Source organism: Perissodus microlepis, chromosome 11 (assembly GCF_051167445.1).
Source record: "Perissodus microlepis isolate ML-2025 ecotype Zambia chromosome 11, ASM5116744v1, whole genome shotgun sequence".
NCBI lineage: Eukaryota > Metazoa > Chordata > Actinopteri > Cichliformes > Cichlidae > Perissodus > Perissodus microlepis.
This window is the reverse complement of record NC_140471.1, coordinates 8,523,902-8,544,085: the sequence shown is the minus strand read 5'-3', so window position 1 is coordinate 8,544,085 and position 20,184 is coordinate 8,523,902. Positions and strand designations below refer to the sequence as shown.

Below are 20,184 nucleotides of genomic sequence, written 5' to 3'. Positions count from 1 at the left end.
GATACAAGTGACATGTGCAAAATAAGCAGACTCGCTCCCACACGGAATGATTTTCTGTGATGATTTCAGACAGTTAAAGATATATGTCGCTACTATGTCTACCATGATCTTTTTAAGCAGGTTTGTATGAATTGGCAAATTTTACAAGGCTCCAAATTTGGGAGAGTGAGGCGGTGAACTCACAGCAGCAAATCATTCTTGATTTAAAAGTTGTGCATTAAACATTATAATTATAACGCGACACGTTTGGATTGCAATTCATGCTGTCGTACACTCACTGACCTCTGAAGTCAATTTCCAATCAATAATCAGTTTCCAGTCAGAATCCTCCACACTGCTTTACAGTACAGTCTCAAGGTGCCCCGCTGTCTGTGAGCTACTGGAAAGGTCGTTACCATAATAGCAGGTTATTCATTTCTCCTACATAAAGCTTCATACTTATGTAAATGGTGCTGAGCAGTGGGTCTTTCTTTGCCTTGTTCTAGGAGCCCACTGATCCAGTTTTTTTTCCCTGTGTGTCAGCCTGTCCTCCAGGCCTTGACAGCCTGGAAACCAGCCCTCCAGAGCTTACTGGAACAGTATAAACTATCTGGAGAGTGGGAGAAAGTCAGAGCAGGCCTGGGGATAGAGCTCTATCTTACAGCCTGCTGGGGAAAAAGAAAATCAGATCTGGGGCAGGGAAAATGAAAACAGAGCCGTGCTTTAGTCCAACTATTTGCAGCCATGGGCACTTGGGCCGCCTTAGAACCCTCTGTCCAAATAAAGATGAAAGTAGTGCAATATCATGGTAGGATTTTGCTGGATTTTTTAAATCAATCATGAATGTCTGACATATCATAATAGGGGGGAATTAGTCACTGGCCTGATATTAGTCTAAGGCTGTTATTTCTGAAACTGCTTTGGACATCACTTTCGTGTCGCTGTCCTCCGATTACATATTAATCCGATAGCGTGACATCTCTGCATGTGCTGCTTTTAAACGTCGCATCTGCCGCCGTGGTGAGAAAGGATTTAGCCAGTGAGTGATTCCTTTTGTGGTTTCTGTTCACACACAGGGACATACCAACATCCAAAATGCCTTTGTGTCTCTGAGCGACTGTAACCGACAAATAACAAAGACTCCAGCGTGTCCGAGACGGACACCGTCTCAGACACAAACTCAGATGCTCACTGTTTATTTTATGCCGCAACTTCATTTAAAATTAGGGGAAGGCTTCTTTATATGGGCTAAAAATGTAGCGGAGGAGGTGAAAAATCAATTTCAGTTTTCTGACATTTTGGACAGATAAGGCGGTTTTGCCTCTTTTACCCTCAAAATTTCTATTAAGCCAAACACGAGCATGAAATAGATTTCCACATGAATCCATGCTCCTGCCAGCTGCCCGATGGTGGAAATTGGCACTTAGAGGAGAAATGGAAGTCTATTGTTGTGTTGAGCCTGCCAGAGGATCCTTAATTAAACTGTCACCTGGAAGTTGAAATGTAATCTCCAGCTTTGTTATCCAAGCCAGAATCATTTGCCTCCACTTCGCTTGTGATGGGCTGCTTGATAATAACGGCTTAGGACCCGATGATGCAGAGGCTCTGTTAATGGTAGAGGGATCATGGAGATCGCACATAGCAACAAAAAAAAAAAAAAACCAACCCTGTGACCTGTTACACCTTGAAATTGGAAATACCCAGATTTTTTTCTGTCATCAATGGGCATTTCAGGGGGTTTTCAGTTATATCACCATGCCTGTGGTGAAAATGTAGTGCTGTCAGTTTTTTTTAAATCATAACTTTCAATTGTGCATTTAACCTTTTATTCTTTTGTCTTATTTCCACTTCTGTTCTCTCTACAGGTATTTTATTTCATTGCTAATTGTATTTTCTTTTTATCTTAGGAGCTCCATTGTTCATTTCTTTCATTCTGTCTCTGCCCAGTGTCAAATAAAAGTGGCACATGCAGCATTAAGTCTGTTGCTGTGGGGACTTTTAATTAATCAATGCCCAATTTGGCACTTGTGGGGAGCGAGAAGTCGAGCTGAAAAGGCTGGCCTCGCCTTAGCCTCATCTTTTTCATTATTCTCACACAAAAGAAGAGGCCTTAACCAAAAAAAGAAAAAGACACCCCGCCAAGTCAATTTACTTGCAAGGCTCCGCTTACTGTTGCGGTGCTATGATAACTATAAATACATGACTTTTTATTTACCGTGATCTGACAGTGTACTATGGTGGAGGGGCTCTCCTGCCATAAGGACTTAGAGTCAATTTCTCTGCCCTTTTCATGTGCCTTTGAATCAAAAAAGCCGAGGTAAAGATAAGGAGGCAGGGAGGGCTTTCTCATACTGATAGGCCAAGGTAGCGCCATCTGGAAGTTTTGATCTGGAGAACCCTTCTGGACAGCGCAGAGGTCAGAGCCCTCAGATGTAGCTGTCTGGTGGGCTGCTGATGAGAACAAAGAGACTGCCTTTGATACGACGTGTCCCAGTGTCAGCCCCCAAACAAACAGGATGAAAGCCTGACCTCTAATCCTTCCCTGCTTGTTGCCCTTTTCTCTGAGGCCCAGTGCTAAACAACCGGGGCCGCCAGAGAAAATTTGTCCAGTTCTTCACCTTTTTACTTAAGAGAAAAGAGATAGGCAGGAACTACAGAGTACTAAGATAAAACCTTGCCTCTAACAACAGTGACTGTATGACGCTCAATGCAGTGCTAGACAACACAGGGAGGAAAAATAGTCCTTAAAGTGTCTTTTTTTTTCAATTTTAATAATTTGCTGATCAGGTCACTAATTTGTTTGAACTGTCCGTCCCCTGTTAGTTTCCTCTTCACGGCAGGTTAACTATTATTCGCTCTACCACGAGGTGTCACGAAGTAGCGACGCTGGGCAGTCAAACCGGCAGATCTGAAGTATTTGCACGTTTAATGAACAAATAAATGGTGACAATGTATCGACAGCATATTAAAAACGAAAGCTACGCGAAAAATCACCTCATGAATATTTCATCCTACAACAGAGTAAACACACCATCACCGTCACATTCGTAATGTCCTGTCTTTCTACAAAAGTACACAATACTGCAAGTTATTTAGAAATGATGCAGGGAAATGGATTCAGGTCACAGTGTTTTTGGGAGGTGAGATATTTATGTTGAATTACCTTTGCGAGCAATGCGGATGCAGTTTATTCTAGATTCCTGAAAGAGAAAGACAACACAGACGTCAGGGGGAAAGTGTCACTTTGCATTTTGCATGAAAGAGATGTGATAATAGAAGAGAGGATGTGAAATACTGAGCCGAGGCGCACACATTTATTATGTGGTGAAAAAATTATGATTACAACACATAAAAACACACAAATGCTTTCAAAAATATGATGTTTATTCCCAAGACAAGCAGCACGGACTTAATGTTAGAAGTGATGCTAGCCCGCATCTAGAAGCATGATGCCGCCTATCTTTTCAATTGTTCATACCCTCTGATTAGAAATACAAATTACTCAACACCAGTGGGTGGCACTCAGGTCTCCAAAGAAAGCATTAAATGACTGAGTGTAAAAGGACGAATTACCTCACAAGTTAAGATTCCTACTAACGACAGGAGAAAACAAAAAAATATCTAAAACCTGAGATCTGTGGTGAAGTGTATGAGAAGGAGATTAGGGATTCTATCTGAAGGAGAAAAGATGAAAGTTGAAACGAATTTAGCATAATTAAGAGGAGGGGTTTCAGACCAGTCCATCGCTATAAAAATCATTCATTTTATTCAAATTTCAGCTGATGGCATTTCTCTGTTACGAAAAGAACCTTTGTCAAACAGCACTAATGGGAACCAAGACTGTAATCCAATTCCATCCTGCCACCTCATGGAGATGTATCATCAAATTAAGATTCAGGGATGCTAATTCGGGCATTATGGGACAATTATGCAAATTCTTCTATTCAGAAATGGGCAAAACGAGCTTTCCTCAAACTCCAGTTGCATTGCTTTTTTAAATTGAAAATACATTTTTAATCCGACACTTAAACAAGTCTTTAACTCCGTGGTTTAATCTGAAAATATAGAATCAAACTGTAAACAAACATGTCCGTCACAGAGTGCCATTTCTCCAGCCCAACAGTGTGTAAAACCTCACCACTAGATATCAGTAGATTGCAGATTGGAGTCAACTGAATCCAGTTTTCTTGCCCCGACTAATTCAAAAGCTTTGTGAAAGGAGTCCAATCCGAGTCAGTGAAACTCACTTCTGACCGATACTGAGGTGCTGTTGAGGATATACTTTTCTGTTGGTAACTGCTGCTATTTTGGCTGTTCCAAAGGTTGATTCTGCAGGTTTCCCCAACCTTTCCCCAACAGTACATTTGCACAATAACTGAAACCAGCCTACTGAATGAACAATGGACTGTGAGGTCAGTTCCTTGATCATTAATATTAATTATTATTAATATAAATTATTAGCTGAATCAGTTATTGTTGTAATGTAAAATAAGCATACTTTGCTGGTAAAAACTTACAATTATCCTGATAGAGAACCCAACAAAAGGCAGCCCAATATCCAAAGCAAAAGACCTGAATGTCCTTCAAGGAGCCTGGAGAACTATTCCTGGAGACTCTTTAAAGGAATTAAGAGAAACTTGCCTAAGAGAGTTCAGGCTGTGTTGAAGAATAAAGGTGCCCAAACCAAATATTGACTTTCAAGCACCCTGAAAGTGAATTGAATGAACTTTGTGTTTGCCTCCATACTAGGGCTGGGCGATATGGCCTAAAATTCATATCGCGATATAATTTGAAGCATGTGCGGTAACTATATATATCGCGATATATTCTTTTCTTCTGTATAACGTATTTTCCACATAAGGCACACTTAAAATCCTTTAATTTTCTTAGAAATCGACAGTGTGCCTTATGTATGAATTCTGGTTGTGCTTACTGACCGCGAACCGATTTGGGCGTGCAGAAATCTGTTAAAAAATGTTTTAGTATAACTTTGGTAAGCTGCACTGCTTGATGGATTGTCAGAGTATTATGGCTGCCGTAGTGAGGAGCTTCGCGGAGTAATCTGGGTCCAAAACTCCGTCCTCTTCAGGTCCCAAAGTCAAACGAACACTGAGAGTTTAAAACGGTCTAAATTCTTTAATCTTTAATAAAATCATCAGTGTTGCTGCTTTACCAGGTGTAACAATTAAGTTTAACATCCAGGCATCCATGAAAACAGAATTGATTAAATTTAACGGAGTTAGAAGTTAGCAGGAAGTTAGCTCGCTAGTTTCCACCTAAACATGACATACCATGATCTGACTGAGAGATTATTGAAACTAATTAAAACGTACAGCTCTGCTATCACTTTCGACATAAATGAAGACAGAAAACTAAACAGCAGTGGCGTTTGCAGGGTTACTGAAGTTGGACTACCTGGTATATAATGTTGTGCTACATGATTGCTAGCGACACAGCTATGTTAGCATAACATTAGCACAGTGAAGCTGGAGGATAAACGCCACCTTTTTTTTCCACTCGATAAAAGTTAACGTGAGGGATTCTGGTGGTCAGGGACAAATGCAATCACATAGCAGGATGCTATACACAGGGCAAACTTCAGTCAGGAGAACAACTGAGATCATTCATCCACAATACGAGGTTAGTTATTAATATACTGCAACAACATGGGAATAGAGCAGCTGCGAGAGAATTCAACTTTAATGAATCAATGTTACGGAAGTGGAGCGCAGTTTTTGGCTTTCCCCATATTTCAAAAGTGCTTCATGCCTTTGCTATGACTGTTGCCCGGCATAATTTGCAGATGATAATGGTTGTAGTGATGGGTCGGTCGCGAACGAAATGGCTCTTAGAGCCGGATCTTTGACGTGAACGACGCGAGCCGGCTCCTTATCGCGAGCCTGCGTTTTTTTTTTCTTTCTCTCACCCTCTCTCTCTCTCTCTCTCTCTCTCGTACTTTTTTTCGCTTCACTCAGCATGCGAGCCTTGTGCTTTACGCTGGGAAGAGGGGGGAGGGGCGGTAGTTACACTCAGTAGCACAGGAACAGAGCAGGAGGGAGAGAGAGAGAGAAAGAGAGCCAGGGACAACAACGTCAGCAATTAGAAAGGTATAGTAATCATCCACAACTATTTTCAGTTGCAGATGATAAAGGATTCAGAAAGTTTATTCATGCAGGTCCATATGACAGAGAATATGCATGTTCTTTTTGTTTTCATATTTTAATTTATATTTAATTGTGTTGTGGTTTGCAGTATTTTGTTGTTTCATTTTAAATTTGTAAAAGGAAAAAGCTGAAAATTTAAATAGTTAAAAGTTGAAATGTGAATAGTTTATTTTTGTATTATATGATTTATTTATTACATTTTATGTGGAGTGAATAAATAAAAGTACATTTACGGTGGCCCCTACAGACGAAGCACATACAAACTTCAAATCACGTACGAACCCTGAAGCACGTACAAACTCCAGAACACGTAAAAACACGTACAAACTCCGAAGCACGTACAAACTCCAAAACACGTAAAAACTCAGAAGCACATAAAAACTCAAAGCACGTACAAAAGACAACAGAAGTGCTCCAGGATGCTAGGGGCAGTGTTGAACTTTTGTTACCTAGTGGCTACACAAGCCAGCAAGTACCAACGACCGGATTTGGTGTGTGGTAGTAACAGGTAAATGAACTTTTTTATTTTTTTTTTATTTGACTATATATGAATGCTTGTGTATAAATACACAAACAATACACATATGCTTTCATGCTTTCAATTGTGTAATTTAAGTGATCTAGGTAGCTCTGTTTTGGAAGTTCAGAGCTACCTAGATCACATATGCTAGAAATGCTAGAAATGTGTTTTGGAGTTTTTATGTGCTTTTTGGAGTTGGTACGTGTTTTGTCTCTAGGGGCCACCGCATATATTTATATATAAACATATATAAATAAAACCACTTTTTTTTTACATTAGTAATTCCTTTTGTGCATAATTTTATATTATTGTTAATAATAAATTAATTAAAGCAACAAAACAACCTAAAGAGCCGGCTCTTTTTAGTGAGCCGAACCGAAAGAGCCGGTTCTCTAAAAAGAGCCAGAAATCCCATCACTAAATGGTTGTAGCTGTCGCTACCCGATCCGTACCGGAAACCCGATCGGTACCCCGCATGCGCAAATCTTACGTCACTTCCTCTCTTTGCCAACATTGCGACATTCAATATATTTGAATGACACGGTTAGCGCCCAGTTAGCTCCTAGCATTTCTCAACAGCTCTGCCTCCTTTTCGACTACCGGGACATTTAAACAATGGATAATCCGTATACAAACAAATTCATGCTTTTCTCCTCAACAGAGAGCCTTCCCCGATTGAACAACAGCGCCGTAAAATAAGAAGAATTACAGAGTTAATAATACAGACTTTGTAATATGTCACGTAAAGATTCATGAGCCAGATGAAGTGTTTACTGACAATTGACAGGGATAGCGGACATCATCATCACTATTCCAACAATCCTCTCCACACAGACAAGCATAAACACACTCGACTATCACTAAATCAAATTTAACACACGTTTGTAATGACACTAATTCAGTTTTCAATAGGGTTCATTCGCTCGGTCAGCAGGTGGCAGTATCCTCTTACACTGGGGAGTAAACTGCCATTAAACGAACAGAAGAAGAAGAAAACCCCTGCACATGCGCGGTACGGATCGGGTAGACCTGATTTGTACGGTCCGACTTTGCACATGAGCAGTAAGGATCGGGGAGTCCTGATCCGTAACTATCTTTTTATTTTTCGTTTTTGTCCACATTACATTGAAATGTTTCATTATTGGAAACATTTTAAGAGATACTTATTATTCTTAACAGATACTCTGACCCGTAACTATCGTAAAACGCTTCGACTGGAAGTAGACACCTTTCGCGCATGCGGGGTACCGATCGGGTTTCCGGTACGGATCGGGTAGTGACAGTAGCCACTGCGATGCTTTCGACCAAAACAGGCGCAATCTTGTGCAAGCAATTTATACATAAATGTCGTTTTTTTAAGACCAAACCAACGCTAGTGTACTGGAAAAACGACTTAAACCTGTTGGTTAAATCTTTGACTTTAGTTAAAAAGAAAAAGGCTGCTTTTTTGTTTCCTTTGTGGAAGATTTTGATTTAGTGAGTTAATAATCTGTTAAATTATGTGACCCCATCTTTATATTTTCTTTTTCCTATGTATGAAAGTTGCTAATATGTAAGGAATGTTTATTCTCTGAATGTGTAATATATGGTGCATTTTGTCTGTATGTTAATTTTACTAATAAAAAAACAAAACAGGCGCAGCTTGATGACATCATCAACATGCGCTATCGCGATAGAGTGGTATAGTTAAACTCTCTATCGTTGGCCAAATTTATATCGTTTCTATCGTATATCGTTTATATCACCCACCCCTACTCCATACTGTATTATTAACTGAAATGCTATAAGCAAATATTATACTAGTTAATGCTATATATATTATATTTCCATATATGTCTGCATGGTTCGATAAATCGCTGCACCAAATTCCCATTTTCCTAGCAAAATATAAAGAAACACTTTTGCACATTACCACAATACAACGAAGCTGACAGGTGGATTTATATAACTTACTTTAAGCCACATTTCTAATATAATTTATATCAACTGCTATAAAATGATTATCAATTTGTTTTAATTAATACTATTCATCAAAGTGCAACCCACTTCATTTCCACTGCATGTATCAGGAGAACTGGAACATGCAGACTGCTGACTGGGGACTTTGAGCCTTCTGTGGACTGACTCAATTACATTAAACATTTTCCTTACGAAAGAAAAAAAGCTGATTCATCTGAAGCAGTCTACTTTATGGAGAAAGCATTTGAAATCATTCATACATTCAATCATTACAAGCTTTGGCAAATTAAGACAGATACATTTACATCTCCTTAATGCAGATGATGAAAAATAGGTCGTCGTGATGGACAAGTAAATTCTTCAACTCGCATATCTAAGTCATTGTGCACTAGCTCAGCAGAAGTGTTAATTGGCAAGCTCCAGATTGTGGAAGAAACATCACGTCTCCCCACGCTGTGCCAGTTATGCCAGAGAGGCTGGTGGCTCCTGGCAGCTCTAAATACAAAACGCAAATGCCAACATGCAACACAGGGCTCTATGGCACACACTCAAGGTTTTTACAGTGTTTGTGTGTATGTGTGTGCAAAGTTTGGAGATCTAAGTGTAGTGGTTATAAATGGGTATGCTGTATCCTTCAAAGCTACAGCCTGTATCCACAGCTTTTCAAGTACCTCTTTAGATGGATCAATCAAAGCAATTACAGAGGCTTGAGAGCCACTCTCTAGATAATTAGCATGGGTAAATACCAAATATTATGGGTCCCATATACTGTTCAAACTGTTCCACCATTATAGAGGTTCAATGTTTCCCCTTCACAAAGACAAAACCTTAAATAAACCACAGAGATTCTGAAATAACGAGGCATCCCAATAAGTCATAAAACGTGATGACAGCTCTGTTTGCCCCCCGGGGTGCAATAGCTTAAATAACTGTTAAAGATGACAATTATGTCAGCACGGCATCGACAAGTGTTTAATCCAGGTGTATGTAACTTTCAGATGCTTCACTCTTGGGAGAGAAACTACTTTCAATGCCAGCTTCTGGAGTGCTCTTTACATTTTTTTCTTCCACTAAAACGAGCAGGCATAAAGTAATTACGCTTTGCTCTCTTCTTTACAAAACACCACTACAAAAATATCCCCGGTACATGCATTTGTGCCTCTGTACGCAATCGAATTCAAAATGCCAACGTTCACTTTTCTGGCCTACATTTTTGTGACAGTGTGCGCACAATGCTAAAATGTGAAAAGGCCTGTGATGCATAAATGCACATGGAGCACAAGCAGGAAGATACAAAACAGGACAAAACATTTAGCAATTGCTGAACCATTTCTGGTCCGTGCAGGCTACAGGAGCCAAACGTGAACATCTGCTTGATGGTTTTAATACACTTTGTCATTAGCACTTGGATGTGGCCACTTTTAAATGACTCTGTGAGGTGAAAAACTGCGCCTGCTAATGATGTTAATATCATTAACAAGCTAAGTGCCATGCCGTATAACTGTGTGCTCTGTTAGCAGTCTAATTACTGCTATTTTACACTCTTTAATACTTTTTTGTTACATTATGCATATGACACCTTTTCTCCTGCAATCCTTGTCTTTTCATAATCCTGTTGTGATGTGTGTGGGTTATATACAAAGCATAGGTTCGATTTAACTATACCGAACTCACTGACATCACACAGCTATTACACTGACATCAATGAAAAAACTACATTAACCTCCTAGGACCTGCCGTCCACATATGTGGACATCACATTTTGGGTTATTTAGACCAAAATACTAAATTTTGCTCTACATGGGCCTGATATCCACTTACGAGGACATTATACTGCTACTGTTCTATCAAAATTTTAAATGAATATCCTCATATGTGGCTCTCATTTTTCTTAAAAACAAAAATAAGGTAAAAAAAAAAAAATCTGGTAATTCTTTGTTTTTACATTCATCGGGCCCCAATATGCCCAAATATCAAAGAGAAATTAAAAATGCATATCGTGGAAGAGTTCACGTCTTAGGAGGTTAATAAGATCCTGTGCTAAGCAATGAACACTGAGCAAGGTCTGACACACTACCCGAAATAATGTGTTTGTGAGGGTAAACTTGTTCTGACTAAAACTCCTTGTGTTAAAAGCTGATTTAAGTGAAGTCGGTTCGGTCCTGCAGCACCGATATACAGATTTAAACACTCACTGCATCTGTACTTCCAGGCAAAGCAATGTTTAAAGGACTGAGGACAATGTTGGCTGTGTGATTTGGCACTGTGCTCCCATCACTGTGGGTCATGGATGCTGGCCCCCTGCCAGGCAAAACAAAGCCTAATCCCATCCGCCGGTAAAGCCAGGCCGCCCCTATCTAATCCCATTCTTGGTAGCCTAGCTGTGTGAAGTGCTCACACAGCACTCCGTCCGTGTGTTTTTTCACTGGTTTGGAAAAAGATCTTACTGGTGGGGACGAGCCACCCAGCTCCTGTTTGCAGGATTTTTAAAAACACTCACACACACACTCCTAATGAAAAAGCAGCCGACAGAAATCGGAAAAAATAAGCAGACACGAGTGACCCAGCTTGCACGTATTTATCACCAGCTGATGATCACAGAAGACTGTGTTTTTACCTACGGCAATAACTCTCGGCTACATTGCCACAGTCTGTGAATATTAAAGCAGCGGCTTTCTACCACTGATCAGCTGCACCTGTGCCCAATTATCCTTAAGTAATTGCCTCACCCAGGTAGCAGCTCTTCCTGTAATGGAATTTGGAAAGGTAATGTGGCATCCTCTGGGTACAACTGAAGGTCTTTGTCTGTTCAAGAACAATGAAATGGAAGGAAGCACAGCCGTGTGGAAACAAGGTCTGCAAGTTTTTAGTGAGTGGACAGAAAAGCACTCGCGTAAAAGCCTCGGGTTTAGTTCTGCGTTACCTTGGCCAGCTACATCTGGATTTTTCTCGAAGATAATTAACTAATTATTTGCATAAAGAAAGAGGGGAGCAGACAAGGACATGGAGGTAACAGGACAGAAAGAGGGGAGCAGACATGGAGGTAACGGGACAGAGGAGGCAAATGAAGTGGATTGTTTACTCTGAGTAATTCCACTTAATCAGAGCTTTGCTTGCTGTAAGTAATACATGCAAGTAATTCCTGTCTCAGAAATGCTTTGTTTGCAGAGAATCAAAGTGGTAGGATGTAAGCGTTTGTAGTTTTCAAGTAGTTACATTTGCCTGCGCAGTTTGTTTTCATCCAACAACCTCTTTCACTGCATAAGTGCTTGTTCAGAAGTCCACACAATACATCAGTCACAGCATTAGTACTTTAAATACAGATACTCATTAACGCCAAACACCACTGGCTCAGACTTCATTTGAGTACCACTGGCCAGGGATTAGACTGGGATAATATGGAGATGGGTGTGTTAACATCAGCGGTGAACAGAACAGTTTTCCATACAAAGGCCTGCAACTGATTTGAGAACATTTAAGACATTAAAGAACAGGAGTGTCATTGGTACGATTTCACACAGACTATAACAAGGTCTGCAAAAACAACGTATCCAGCTTTGCTGCAACACCAGTGCAAGTTTATAGTAACTCACCCCTCTGAAGTTGCTCATAGCCTGGAAGTAGACAAGGTAGCTTTTACGGGGGTCCAAAGGGCTATTCCAGTAACCATTATACGTGTGATTGTCACCCACAGTAAAGGGACTGGCCTCTGGCAGACTGCTGGGCGGCAGCTCGGCTGTGTAGTAGTGAGGCGTCCCTCGGGCCTCGGCCTCCCCGTGTGACATGGGCAACGGAAAGCATTCCTGCACCCCCAGTTCCCGCTTCACTTTCTTCCCAGTTTCTTCCTCAACCACTACCTGGTATGTGCTGTACAAAGAGCGGATGTGCATTTTAATAAGCCTGGAGCATTGATGAAAATCATTTTTCTGTACCTGAAATGATCTCCTCACCTAACAGGTGCTCCTCTGCCTTGGGCGGGGCGCAGCAGGACAGTAATTGTGCTCTCTGTCTCACTCAGCGGAGACGGCATGTCTCCGTAATCAAAGGTGGGAGCTGTGGACACCAGACACAAAAGCTTACATGTCAAAAACAATAAAAGCACATGCAAATAAGCACACGTCTAGCCTTAGCCAGTGCTCATTTAAGCAACAATAATTGAGTTCATACACTGTTTCTGCCTCTTTGTCCTTTCACATAAACATGTTCATCCTTGAAATGTCACGTAACACTGAGCCTCACTCACTCACTATATAGCGTTTTCCTCATAGTACACTAACTAGTGGCAATGCAGACAGTTGTTGATACACTGGCATATCTCGCCATGTCATTAAGATAAAAAATGTGCGCACACAGCTACATCACTATTCATCTTTTACATATTTACAGTTTAGACTATGAAACTAGAAATTCAGAGATGAATTTTTAAGGTCAAGGGAGTCTACCTCATTTTGAATCGTGGGCCACATGCAGCCCACTTTGACCTTAAGTGGGTCGGATCAGCAAAACTTGATTTTGTCAATGTGCAGTCAAGAAGTTTAACTACAGTGCAGATCAATTTTTCCCACATGATAAAGTTTTTCTACTGTAGCAAGTGAAAAGAAATCTGTCAGCACGACTCTTTGGGCTTAAATTATAAGAAAGAACTGTGTCAAATTACAAAAATAAATCTGTTTGTTCGTTGCACAGACAGCCCTGTAATTTTAACTGGTACTTAATTACTTTGTTTTAGTATGAATGACTGGGGGGGAAGCTGTATGAAAATACAGGTGAAAGTTGAAAATTCTTATCCCATCTTTCACATTTTTCAAAGCTTCCCAGTGGGCCAGATTGGAGTCTTTGCCGAGCAGAGTCTGACCCCCCGAGCCTAATGTTTAACACCCCTGGTCTAAGCCGCACAAACTGTCTTTTTGAGCAAAGACTCGTTCCTTTGTCAGCATACAGGGATAAACGGGCTAATATACCCAAACCCCATACTGTCATTTTAAGTACAATGTTTGAATTTCCCTTCTAGTTGTCTTAGAAACAAGTCCAATTAAAAGTAAAGGGAGTGAAGCTAAATTGAATGGGTTTTTCTTTTAAAAGGATTTGGCTAAAGTCATGCTCCTCCCTGGAGATGTGGCGGCACATTTCTCTTTAATATCAGCAGTCAATTAGCGAGGGGGAAGAGAGCAAACTATTCATGAGGAATCGATAATTATCATGTTAAAAGCAGTTCACTAATAGCGCAGAAGGAAAGAGCACGCATCAATTAAGGTGAGTTATTGAGGAAAACCAGATGCACTATTGTCGACATTACGTACTGCCAAAAAAGAAAAAAAGAGGGTTCGATGCCAGTTGCCACACTGAGCCTGTCTGAGAGATTAGTGCCCGTCAGCCACGACTCCGCGTGCACGCGAATGAGGAAACGTGCGTGGAATGATACTCCGCGGTGGGTGTTGCTTGAAGATGCTGACAGTAGTGGCTGTTGAAGGTGTTCAGTGTTTGCTAGCTGTCAGTGCAGATTTGAGAGATGCTCAGTGTAAGTGAATGTTCTGCACTGTGGGCCAGAGGAGGAGGCTGAGGATGATCTGCAAAGACTTTTGGACTCTATCTGTGGTCTGGCTCCACGCCAGATTGCTATCTGCCATACAGCGAGTGAGCCTGTGCACTAAATCTATAATTAAACAAACCGGACCTCTCTGCAAAGAGATGGGGGCAGAGAGAGTAAATGTTCGAGCGAGACCGAGTGGGAGTGGTTGTGCTGTGTGCTCCTCAGAGGTGTAATCTCATCCCTTAACAAGCCCAAATGCATCATTAAAAGGAAACGGAAACACAAAGGTTGGATTTCTATCACCAGTAATAAGCTCTGAGACTCTCAGAAGGGGTGTTCTGGTCCCGAGAATGTTCTAAATCTTTCTTCATACATAACGCACAGCAGTGTCCCCTCTGTTGTGCTTTCCTGCTACCTGCAAGTTAATTTATGTCTTGAGGACTGTGAGATGACAGCTTGCCACTAGATTGGAAAGGCAATTGGAAAATAGCTCTTGCACTCTGGGAGCAGCAGTTTTGCCTCAGCGAGGGAAGAAGACACAGAGGTTAAAAGAGAGAAAACCTGATTTCTAATTATAGCACACAGTGGGTGAAGTCTCACTGTTGTACCTGCATGCTGCATTAGCGATAGGCAGCGATGGCACAGAGAACAGCCTCTACACGCCCGCCTTCATTTCTATCTTACGATTTTACACCAGATTTCGCACCATCCCCCACGATAGCACGGATGCTCCAACAGCGGCGCTCCTACCAGAGATGTTAGTGGTGATCTCGGTGAGGGCCGTCTGGCCAAAGCCCTTGGCCGTACGTGCCCGGACGGAGATTAGGTAAGTCGTTCCAGGGTGGAGGTTGGAGAACATGTGGTAGGTTTCGTTCTTGAGCTTTGACACTGTTCTCCTGGGTCCTGGGACGTTGATGCTCGGATCAGATGACTCGATACTCTGGTAGCTGATCTGATGTCAGATAGGGAATAAAAACAGCATAAAAAACAGTTAAAATGTTTTTTTGCTCTGTTGTTATACCTGCTAACAAACTTCAACTGTGATTTTTTTTCCCCCGCCAGTTGAGTTCATCAAATAGGTGCACAAATGGCTCGGTCATAAGTAGTAAATTAAATATGTCATTGATATGATTCACTTGACATGAAATAAAAACTGCTTCACTAAATAAACATGCTAATTGCTCATGTGGTTTCCAGTTTCAGGTGAATACGTCTTGATTGGCATGGTCGCCATTAGCTCAAAGGCATACGAGCAACATGGAGCTCTGGTGAGAAGCATTGGGAGCTGTAAGTGATTTTCTGACTAAGTAACTCATTATGAAGGCCAGAGACGGAACCTCGCGCACTAAAAAGTATTTCCAAGCATGAAAATCAATACTGTGAAGTGTTTATGAGTTTAATTAACACTTGTTAACACTACGAAATCGGTGCGCAAGAGTGTCCTCAAAAAAGTGTAATCTTTTCAAAAGTTTTTCCTCGAGAGGTGATTAGCTGTGCCTCTACCTCACGAGAATTTCCACTTATGCTCTTTGAAATAGTGGAGAGCTAAATGAGATGACCTTACCGCAATCAGACAAGGGTGAGCGTATTAGGGAAACGTGGAGCTGGAGGAGATCCACTTCACTGAAGAAACGAACACACACACGATGCGTACCGTATGTGCTCGTGCGCGTTGCACGCACCGGCGCTGACGCTCGAGCTGAACCGAAGCTTCTGCTGATTATCATAAGAAGAGCTTAATGTCTGCTCATGTTCGTAGGGAGAAGATAGAATTATGAGCCATCCAGTGACTGAGAACAGACAGACCACTGTGTTTCTGCTACAAAGGCATTCATAAAAAATGCCAGACCCAGCACAGAAGAACGAGGAGGGCTTGCAGGACAGCTTTCTGGTCGATAGGCTCAGGCAGACTGGTCAATAGTTTAATCTGAGAGAAATGAAGAGGATTTCCACAGCTTTGTATAAAGCTTTCTTTGTCAGTTGAGGAAGATCAGTGTACACTACAGTGTAAAAATCTTGTGCAGCCTCCACTTTATATGTCAAACTGGAAATTCTATTTAATATATCCTTGAGGTGACATTGCAAGAGAAGCCACAGAAGGAAGAGTTGAGCATGGGTAGGCAGGCCTACTGAATGCTTACTGCAGACGGAGGGTGTAAAGTAAATGCAAAATGATTGTCCAGCTAAGCAGAAGCCCTACAGCAAAAATTTGTGTATCGATTAAGGTGCCACTCTCTGTTTCTACAGGACAAGAAGACCGGTTTTAGTGTCCAAGCCATGTGCTCAACGTCAGCAAAAGCATATCCAGTCATCGTTGCTATTTTTGTTTATAAAGACACACATGCATTGTCCGTTGGGTGGAAAAAGAAAACAGCATAAACTGTAGCAGAGTGGTTGTGTGATTAAGCACATACTTTATCTGTGCTGTGCCAGTTGCAGCAATGCTGAAAATGGTTCAGCAACTAGAGAGGGAAATATTTTTTGCACTAGGCAGGAAACTAAAAAGAACAGGCACGTTTCAGTTCCAGGAAAATGCTGTTTGGGTTTGTTATTTTTTTGTATTGCTGGAGATTTTTTTGTGCTGGTAAAAATATTGAATATAAAGTTAACAACCCCTTGAAAAGAACCTCTAAATTTATCAAACCAAATGGGGAAAATTATATTTTATTCTTGACCACAAAAATGGCATGGAAGCAGTAGAACAAACTACATCCACATCCACCTCAGTTTAATTTATGAGTTTAGTCGTATGTATGATGCAAGCAACCCAATAAAGAAACTCAGCCTGCAGCTCAGCGCCTGATCGTGCAGTTTGCTTAGCTTTAAAGACTTTACCAACTATCCCAGCAGCCCTTTATGTGTTGGAGGTACGTTTTATCCTACAGAGGTCACACAGCAGATTCCTGCACCGGGACTTTTACTGAAACTGTGAGTAAGGCATCTGTACTTTGCAGGCATTATATATTCTGGGGCGGTCTTGCATTGGATGACACCCAGGAGTGATTGCCACTCAAAATCTCAGAAGAAGATCATAGTTGATCTTCTATCATAGTTGAGTTCAGAGTGTCAGTCTCCTTTTTTCAGGCAGCTTGTATGACCTACGTCTCTCACATGACACACTGTTGATGGCACACGTGGCACAAATGTTTTACTCACTGGCTCAATGGTCTTTCATTAATTTGCCTGATTTACAAAATTAAGGATGTTTAAATTTATTAAAACTGATTTTTTTTATTCTTTACATTTGACGCCTTAAAACTCATCCCTGCATCGCTTTTCTTTTCAGCAATAGTGTATGCAATCATACAATCCCTATGCTCACTTTTATCACTATACAATACCAATAGGGTTAATACCACTAGGCTTTCCATCTGTAGTATATAATATTTAACAACTTTATTTGGAATATTACTGGGTTTTTCTTTGTATTGTCAAAGCCACTTTAAAAATAAGGCACCATGGTGCAGGTGGCAAGGATAGCTTGGATGGCAGGTGAGGGAGAGAAACTGACAGAGACCTCACTCTGCGCCTTTCAACTAAAATGCCGACAGTGTTTAACAGGACGTTGAAATATGATTAAACATAATACTATTTAAACAACCAAAGTCAGGTTCAAATTAAATTTTCCAGCTGTCTGTCAGGGCAGGAGAGGAATATCAGAGTTACTATTGGCTAGAGAATACGAGCTAGTTTGATGGTTTCCTAGCAATAACACGTTTAATATCTGTGTTTATTTTACTGTAGATCAATGTAATTTCATTTTTTAAAGATTCATCTGAGCATATGAAGTTCTCTTTTCTTTTAGTTGTAGTCTAAAATCACTACTGTACAGACTGCACTTAAATAACTGATTCATCATCATCAGACAGTTCAGGATTTTGACATCTATACGTTTGTAGACTTTGTACACAGAAATATTTTCCCAGTTAGTTTCTGGTACGCAAACCATGGCAACCCTGAATAAAGTTCAAGATAAAGCACAGAGAAGTTGATTAATCACCCATCCAGCCACTGGTATTTAACATGCTGATATGTATGGGTACAGCCTTGCTTGTTATTAGATTTGAATATGTTTACACTCCAGAATCATTAAAAGAATCAGCAAACAACAGCACAGCAACCATGTTAGCTGATTAAGTCCACTTTTAAGTCCAGCGGAGCCAACAATGATAACAGAGAGACTACTAAATGCTCGCACCTGCCCCAATCCACCAAACTCTACAACCAATTAAATTTACACATAGAAGAAATTCACCCTCATGTCTCCATGGGCTCACCTCATACTGGGTAATAAGTCCATTGGGCTCAACAGGCTCCTCCCACTTCAGGAAGATCATGTCATCCAGTGGGGTGAAGGTGAGTGACTCCGGTGCGATGCCTCCGGGGACTATGAGAAATTACAGAACAAACATTTGTCAGGGAAACTGAAGGGCTAATCACACAGTGATCCTCTCCTGTCAATATCACAGAGTGAATGTCATTGTGGCCCAGAGCAACGCATCACACAAAGCACTCTGACACACAGAGCAGTAGGCAGGCAAATCTCACAAAAAGGATACAGTTTATTCATGAACTGCATAAATTATGCACCCATAACAAAGACGAGAAAAAAGAAAATATTATAAAAGAATTATGTTTTTTATTCTGCTTCAGTCAAAGCTTAAATGTACTGATGAATATGTGAAGGCCTGAGCTCTCAACTATACATGGTTTTGGGGCCATTCAGATGAAGTCCTGGTCCCAGCGGTCTGTGCGAGCACTGCGCAGAGGAAGACTGTTATGTGAGATTCAGGCCTGAGGCTAAAGTGAGAGCCAATAAGCTGAGTTGACTGTTTTTTTGAATTGGGTTAGTCAGGACGACAAATTTGCTTATTGGGACTTTTGGAAAAGGTTGGCACACACTGTTTGTATTTATACATATACTCATCTTTATCTAAGCAAAAGAAAAACATTCACTCTCTTATTTGGTTGCTCTTTTTCTATCTTTCTCTGTACATATGTGTGTATATAGCTTTCTGAAAAATCCTGTTTGTTTAGATGTTTTTCCTTTTTTTGGTTCACGGCAGAACTGATTTCTCCTTTAGCCACCACGCAGAAAATCTGTGACGGCACACAGGAATAATAGGAGATAAGAAATAAGAACAAAATCCTATCTCGGGATTGCCCGAGTCTCAGATATGTTTTCTCTTTTATGTTATTTCCATCTAAAAATGAAATGGATCTTTTGTGATGCTGACTCAGCCAGCCGGTAACCCTTTCTGTATTAATGCGTAAGGGAGAGGGGAGGAGAAGTTTTAATTACACAAAACTGGGCTGATAATGGATTTGTGTATTTTGAACACTGATGGAAAAGCAGAATTACACCAATCTGGCATAACATTATGACCACTGCCAGGTGAAGCAAATAACACTGATTATGTCTTCATCATGGCACCTGTTAGTGAGTGGGTGATATTATGGAGCAACTGAACATTTTGTCCTCAAAGCTGATTTGTTAGAAGCAGAACTCTGGCAAACCTAAGGATCTGAGCAAGTCTGAGATGTGCCAAATTGTGATGCTAGATAACTGGGTCAGATCATCTCCAGAACTGTAACTCTGGGATGTTCACAGTCTGCAGTGGTTTATATCTATCAAACACAAAGAAAGAACAGCGGTGAACCAGCAGCAAGGTTACAGGTGACCAAGGATCACTGATGCACAGAGGTGTTCTGGTAGAAAGGTGTCAGAATCTACATCTGCATTGCAGTTTGTTGTGTACCCCTGTCCCCAAATGAAAGCACCAACAATGGTCACGAAGCATCAGAACTGGACCACCGAGCCATGGAAGAAGGTATCCACATTTTCTTTGACATCACATGGATGGCCGGTTGTGTGTGCATCGCTTACCATGGTGAAACACCTGGTGTTAGGGCCGGTGTCCTGCAGGTTTTTGATCTCACCCTGGGCCAACACAGCTGAATCAAATGATTAGTTCATTACCAGGCCTCTGGAGAACTTGTTGAGGAGGTAATTTAGCCACTTAAATCAGCCA

At 41.0% G+C, this 20,184-nt stretch overlaps 1 protein-coding gene across 4 annotated transcripts in view; it reads right to left on the bottom strand.

The window, feature by feature from the left end:
• The window catches only part of ptprub (protein tyrosine phosphatase receptor type Ub), a 210,485-nt gene that overhangs the window by 45,249 nt on the left and 145,052 nt on the right, over positions 1 to 20,184 (bottom strand). For all 4 annotated transcript variants that reach the window (XM_084942834.1, XM_084942835.1, XM_084942836.1 and 1 more), the window contains exons 9-13: positions 18,430 to 18,539; positions 14,903 to 15,104; positions 12,573 to 12,675; positions 12,216 to 12,489; positions 3,143 to 3,179 (exon numbers count right to left, since the gene is read on the bottom strand). In XM_084942834.1, the coding sequence (XP_084798960.1) occupies positions 3,143 to 3,179; positions 12,216 to 12,489; positions 12,573 to 12,675; positions 14,903 to 15,104; positions 18,430 to 18,539 (726 nt within the window). The remainder of the gene's footprint in view (positions 1 to 3,142; positions 3,180 to 12,215; positions 12,490 to 12,572; positions 12,676 to 14,902; positions 15,105 to 18,429; positions 18,540 to 20,184) is intronic.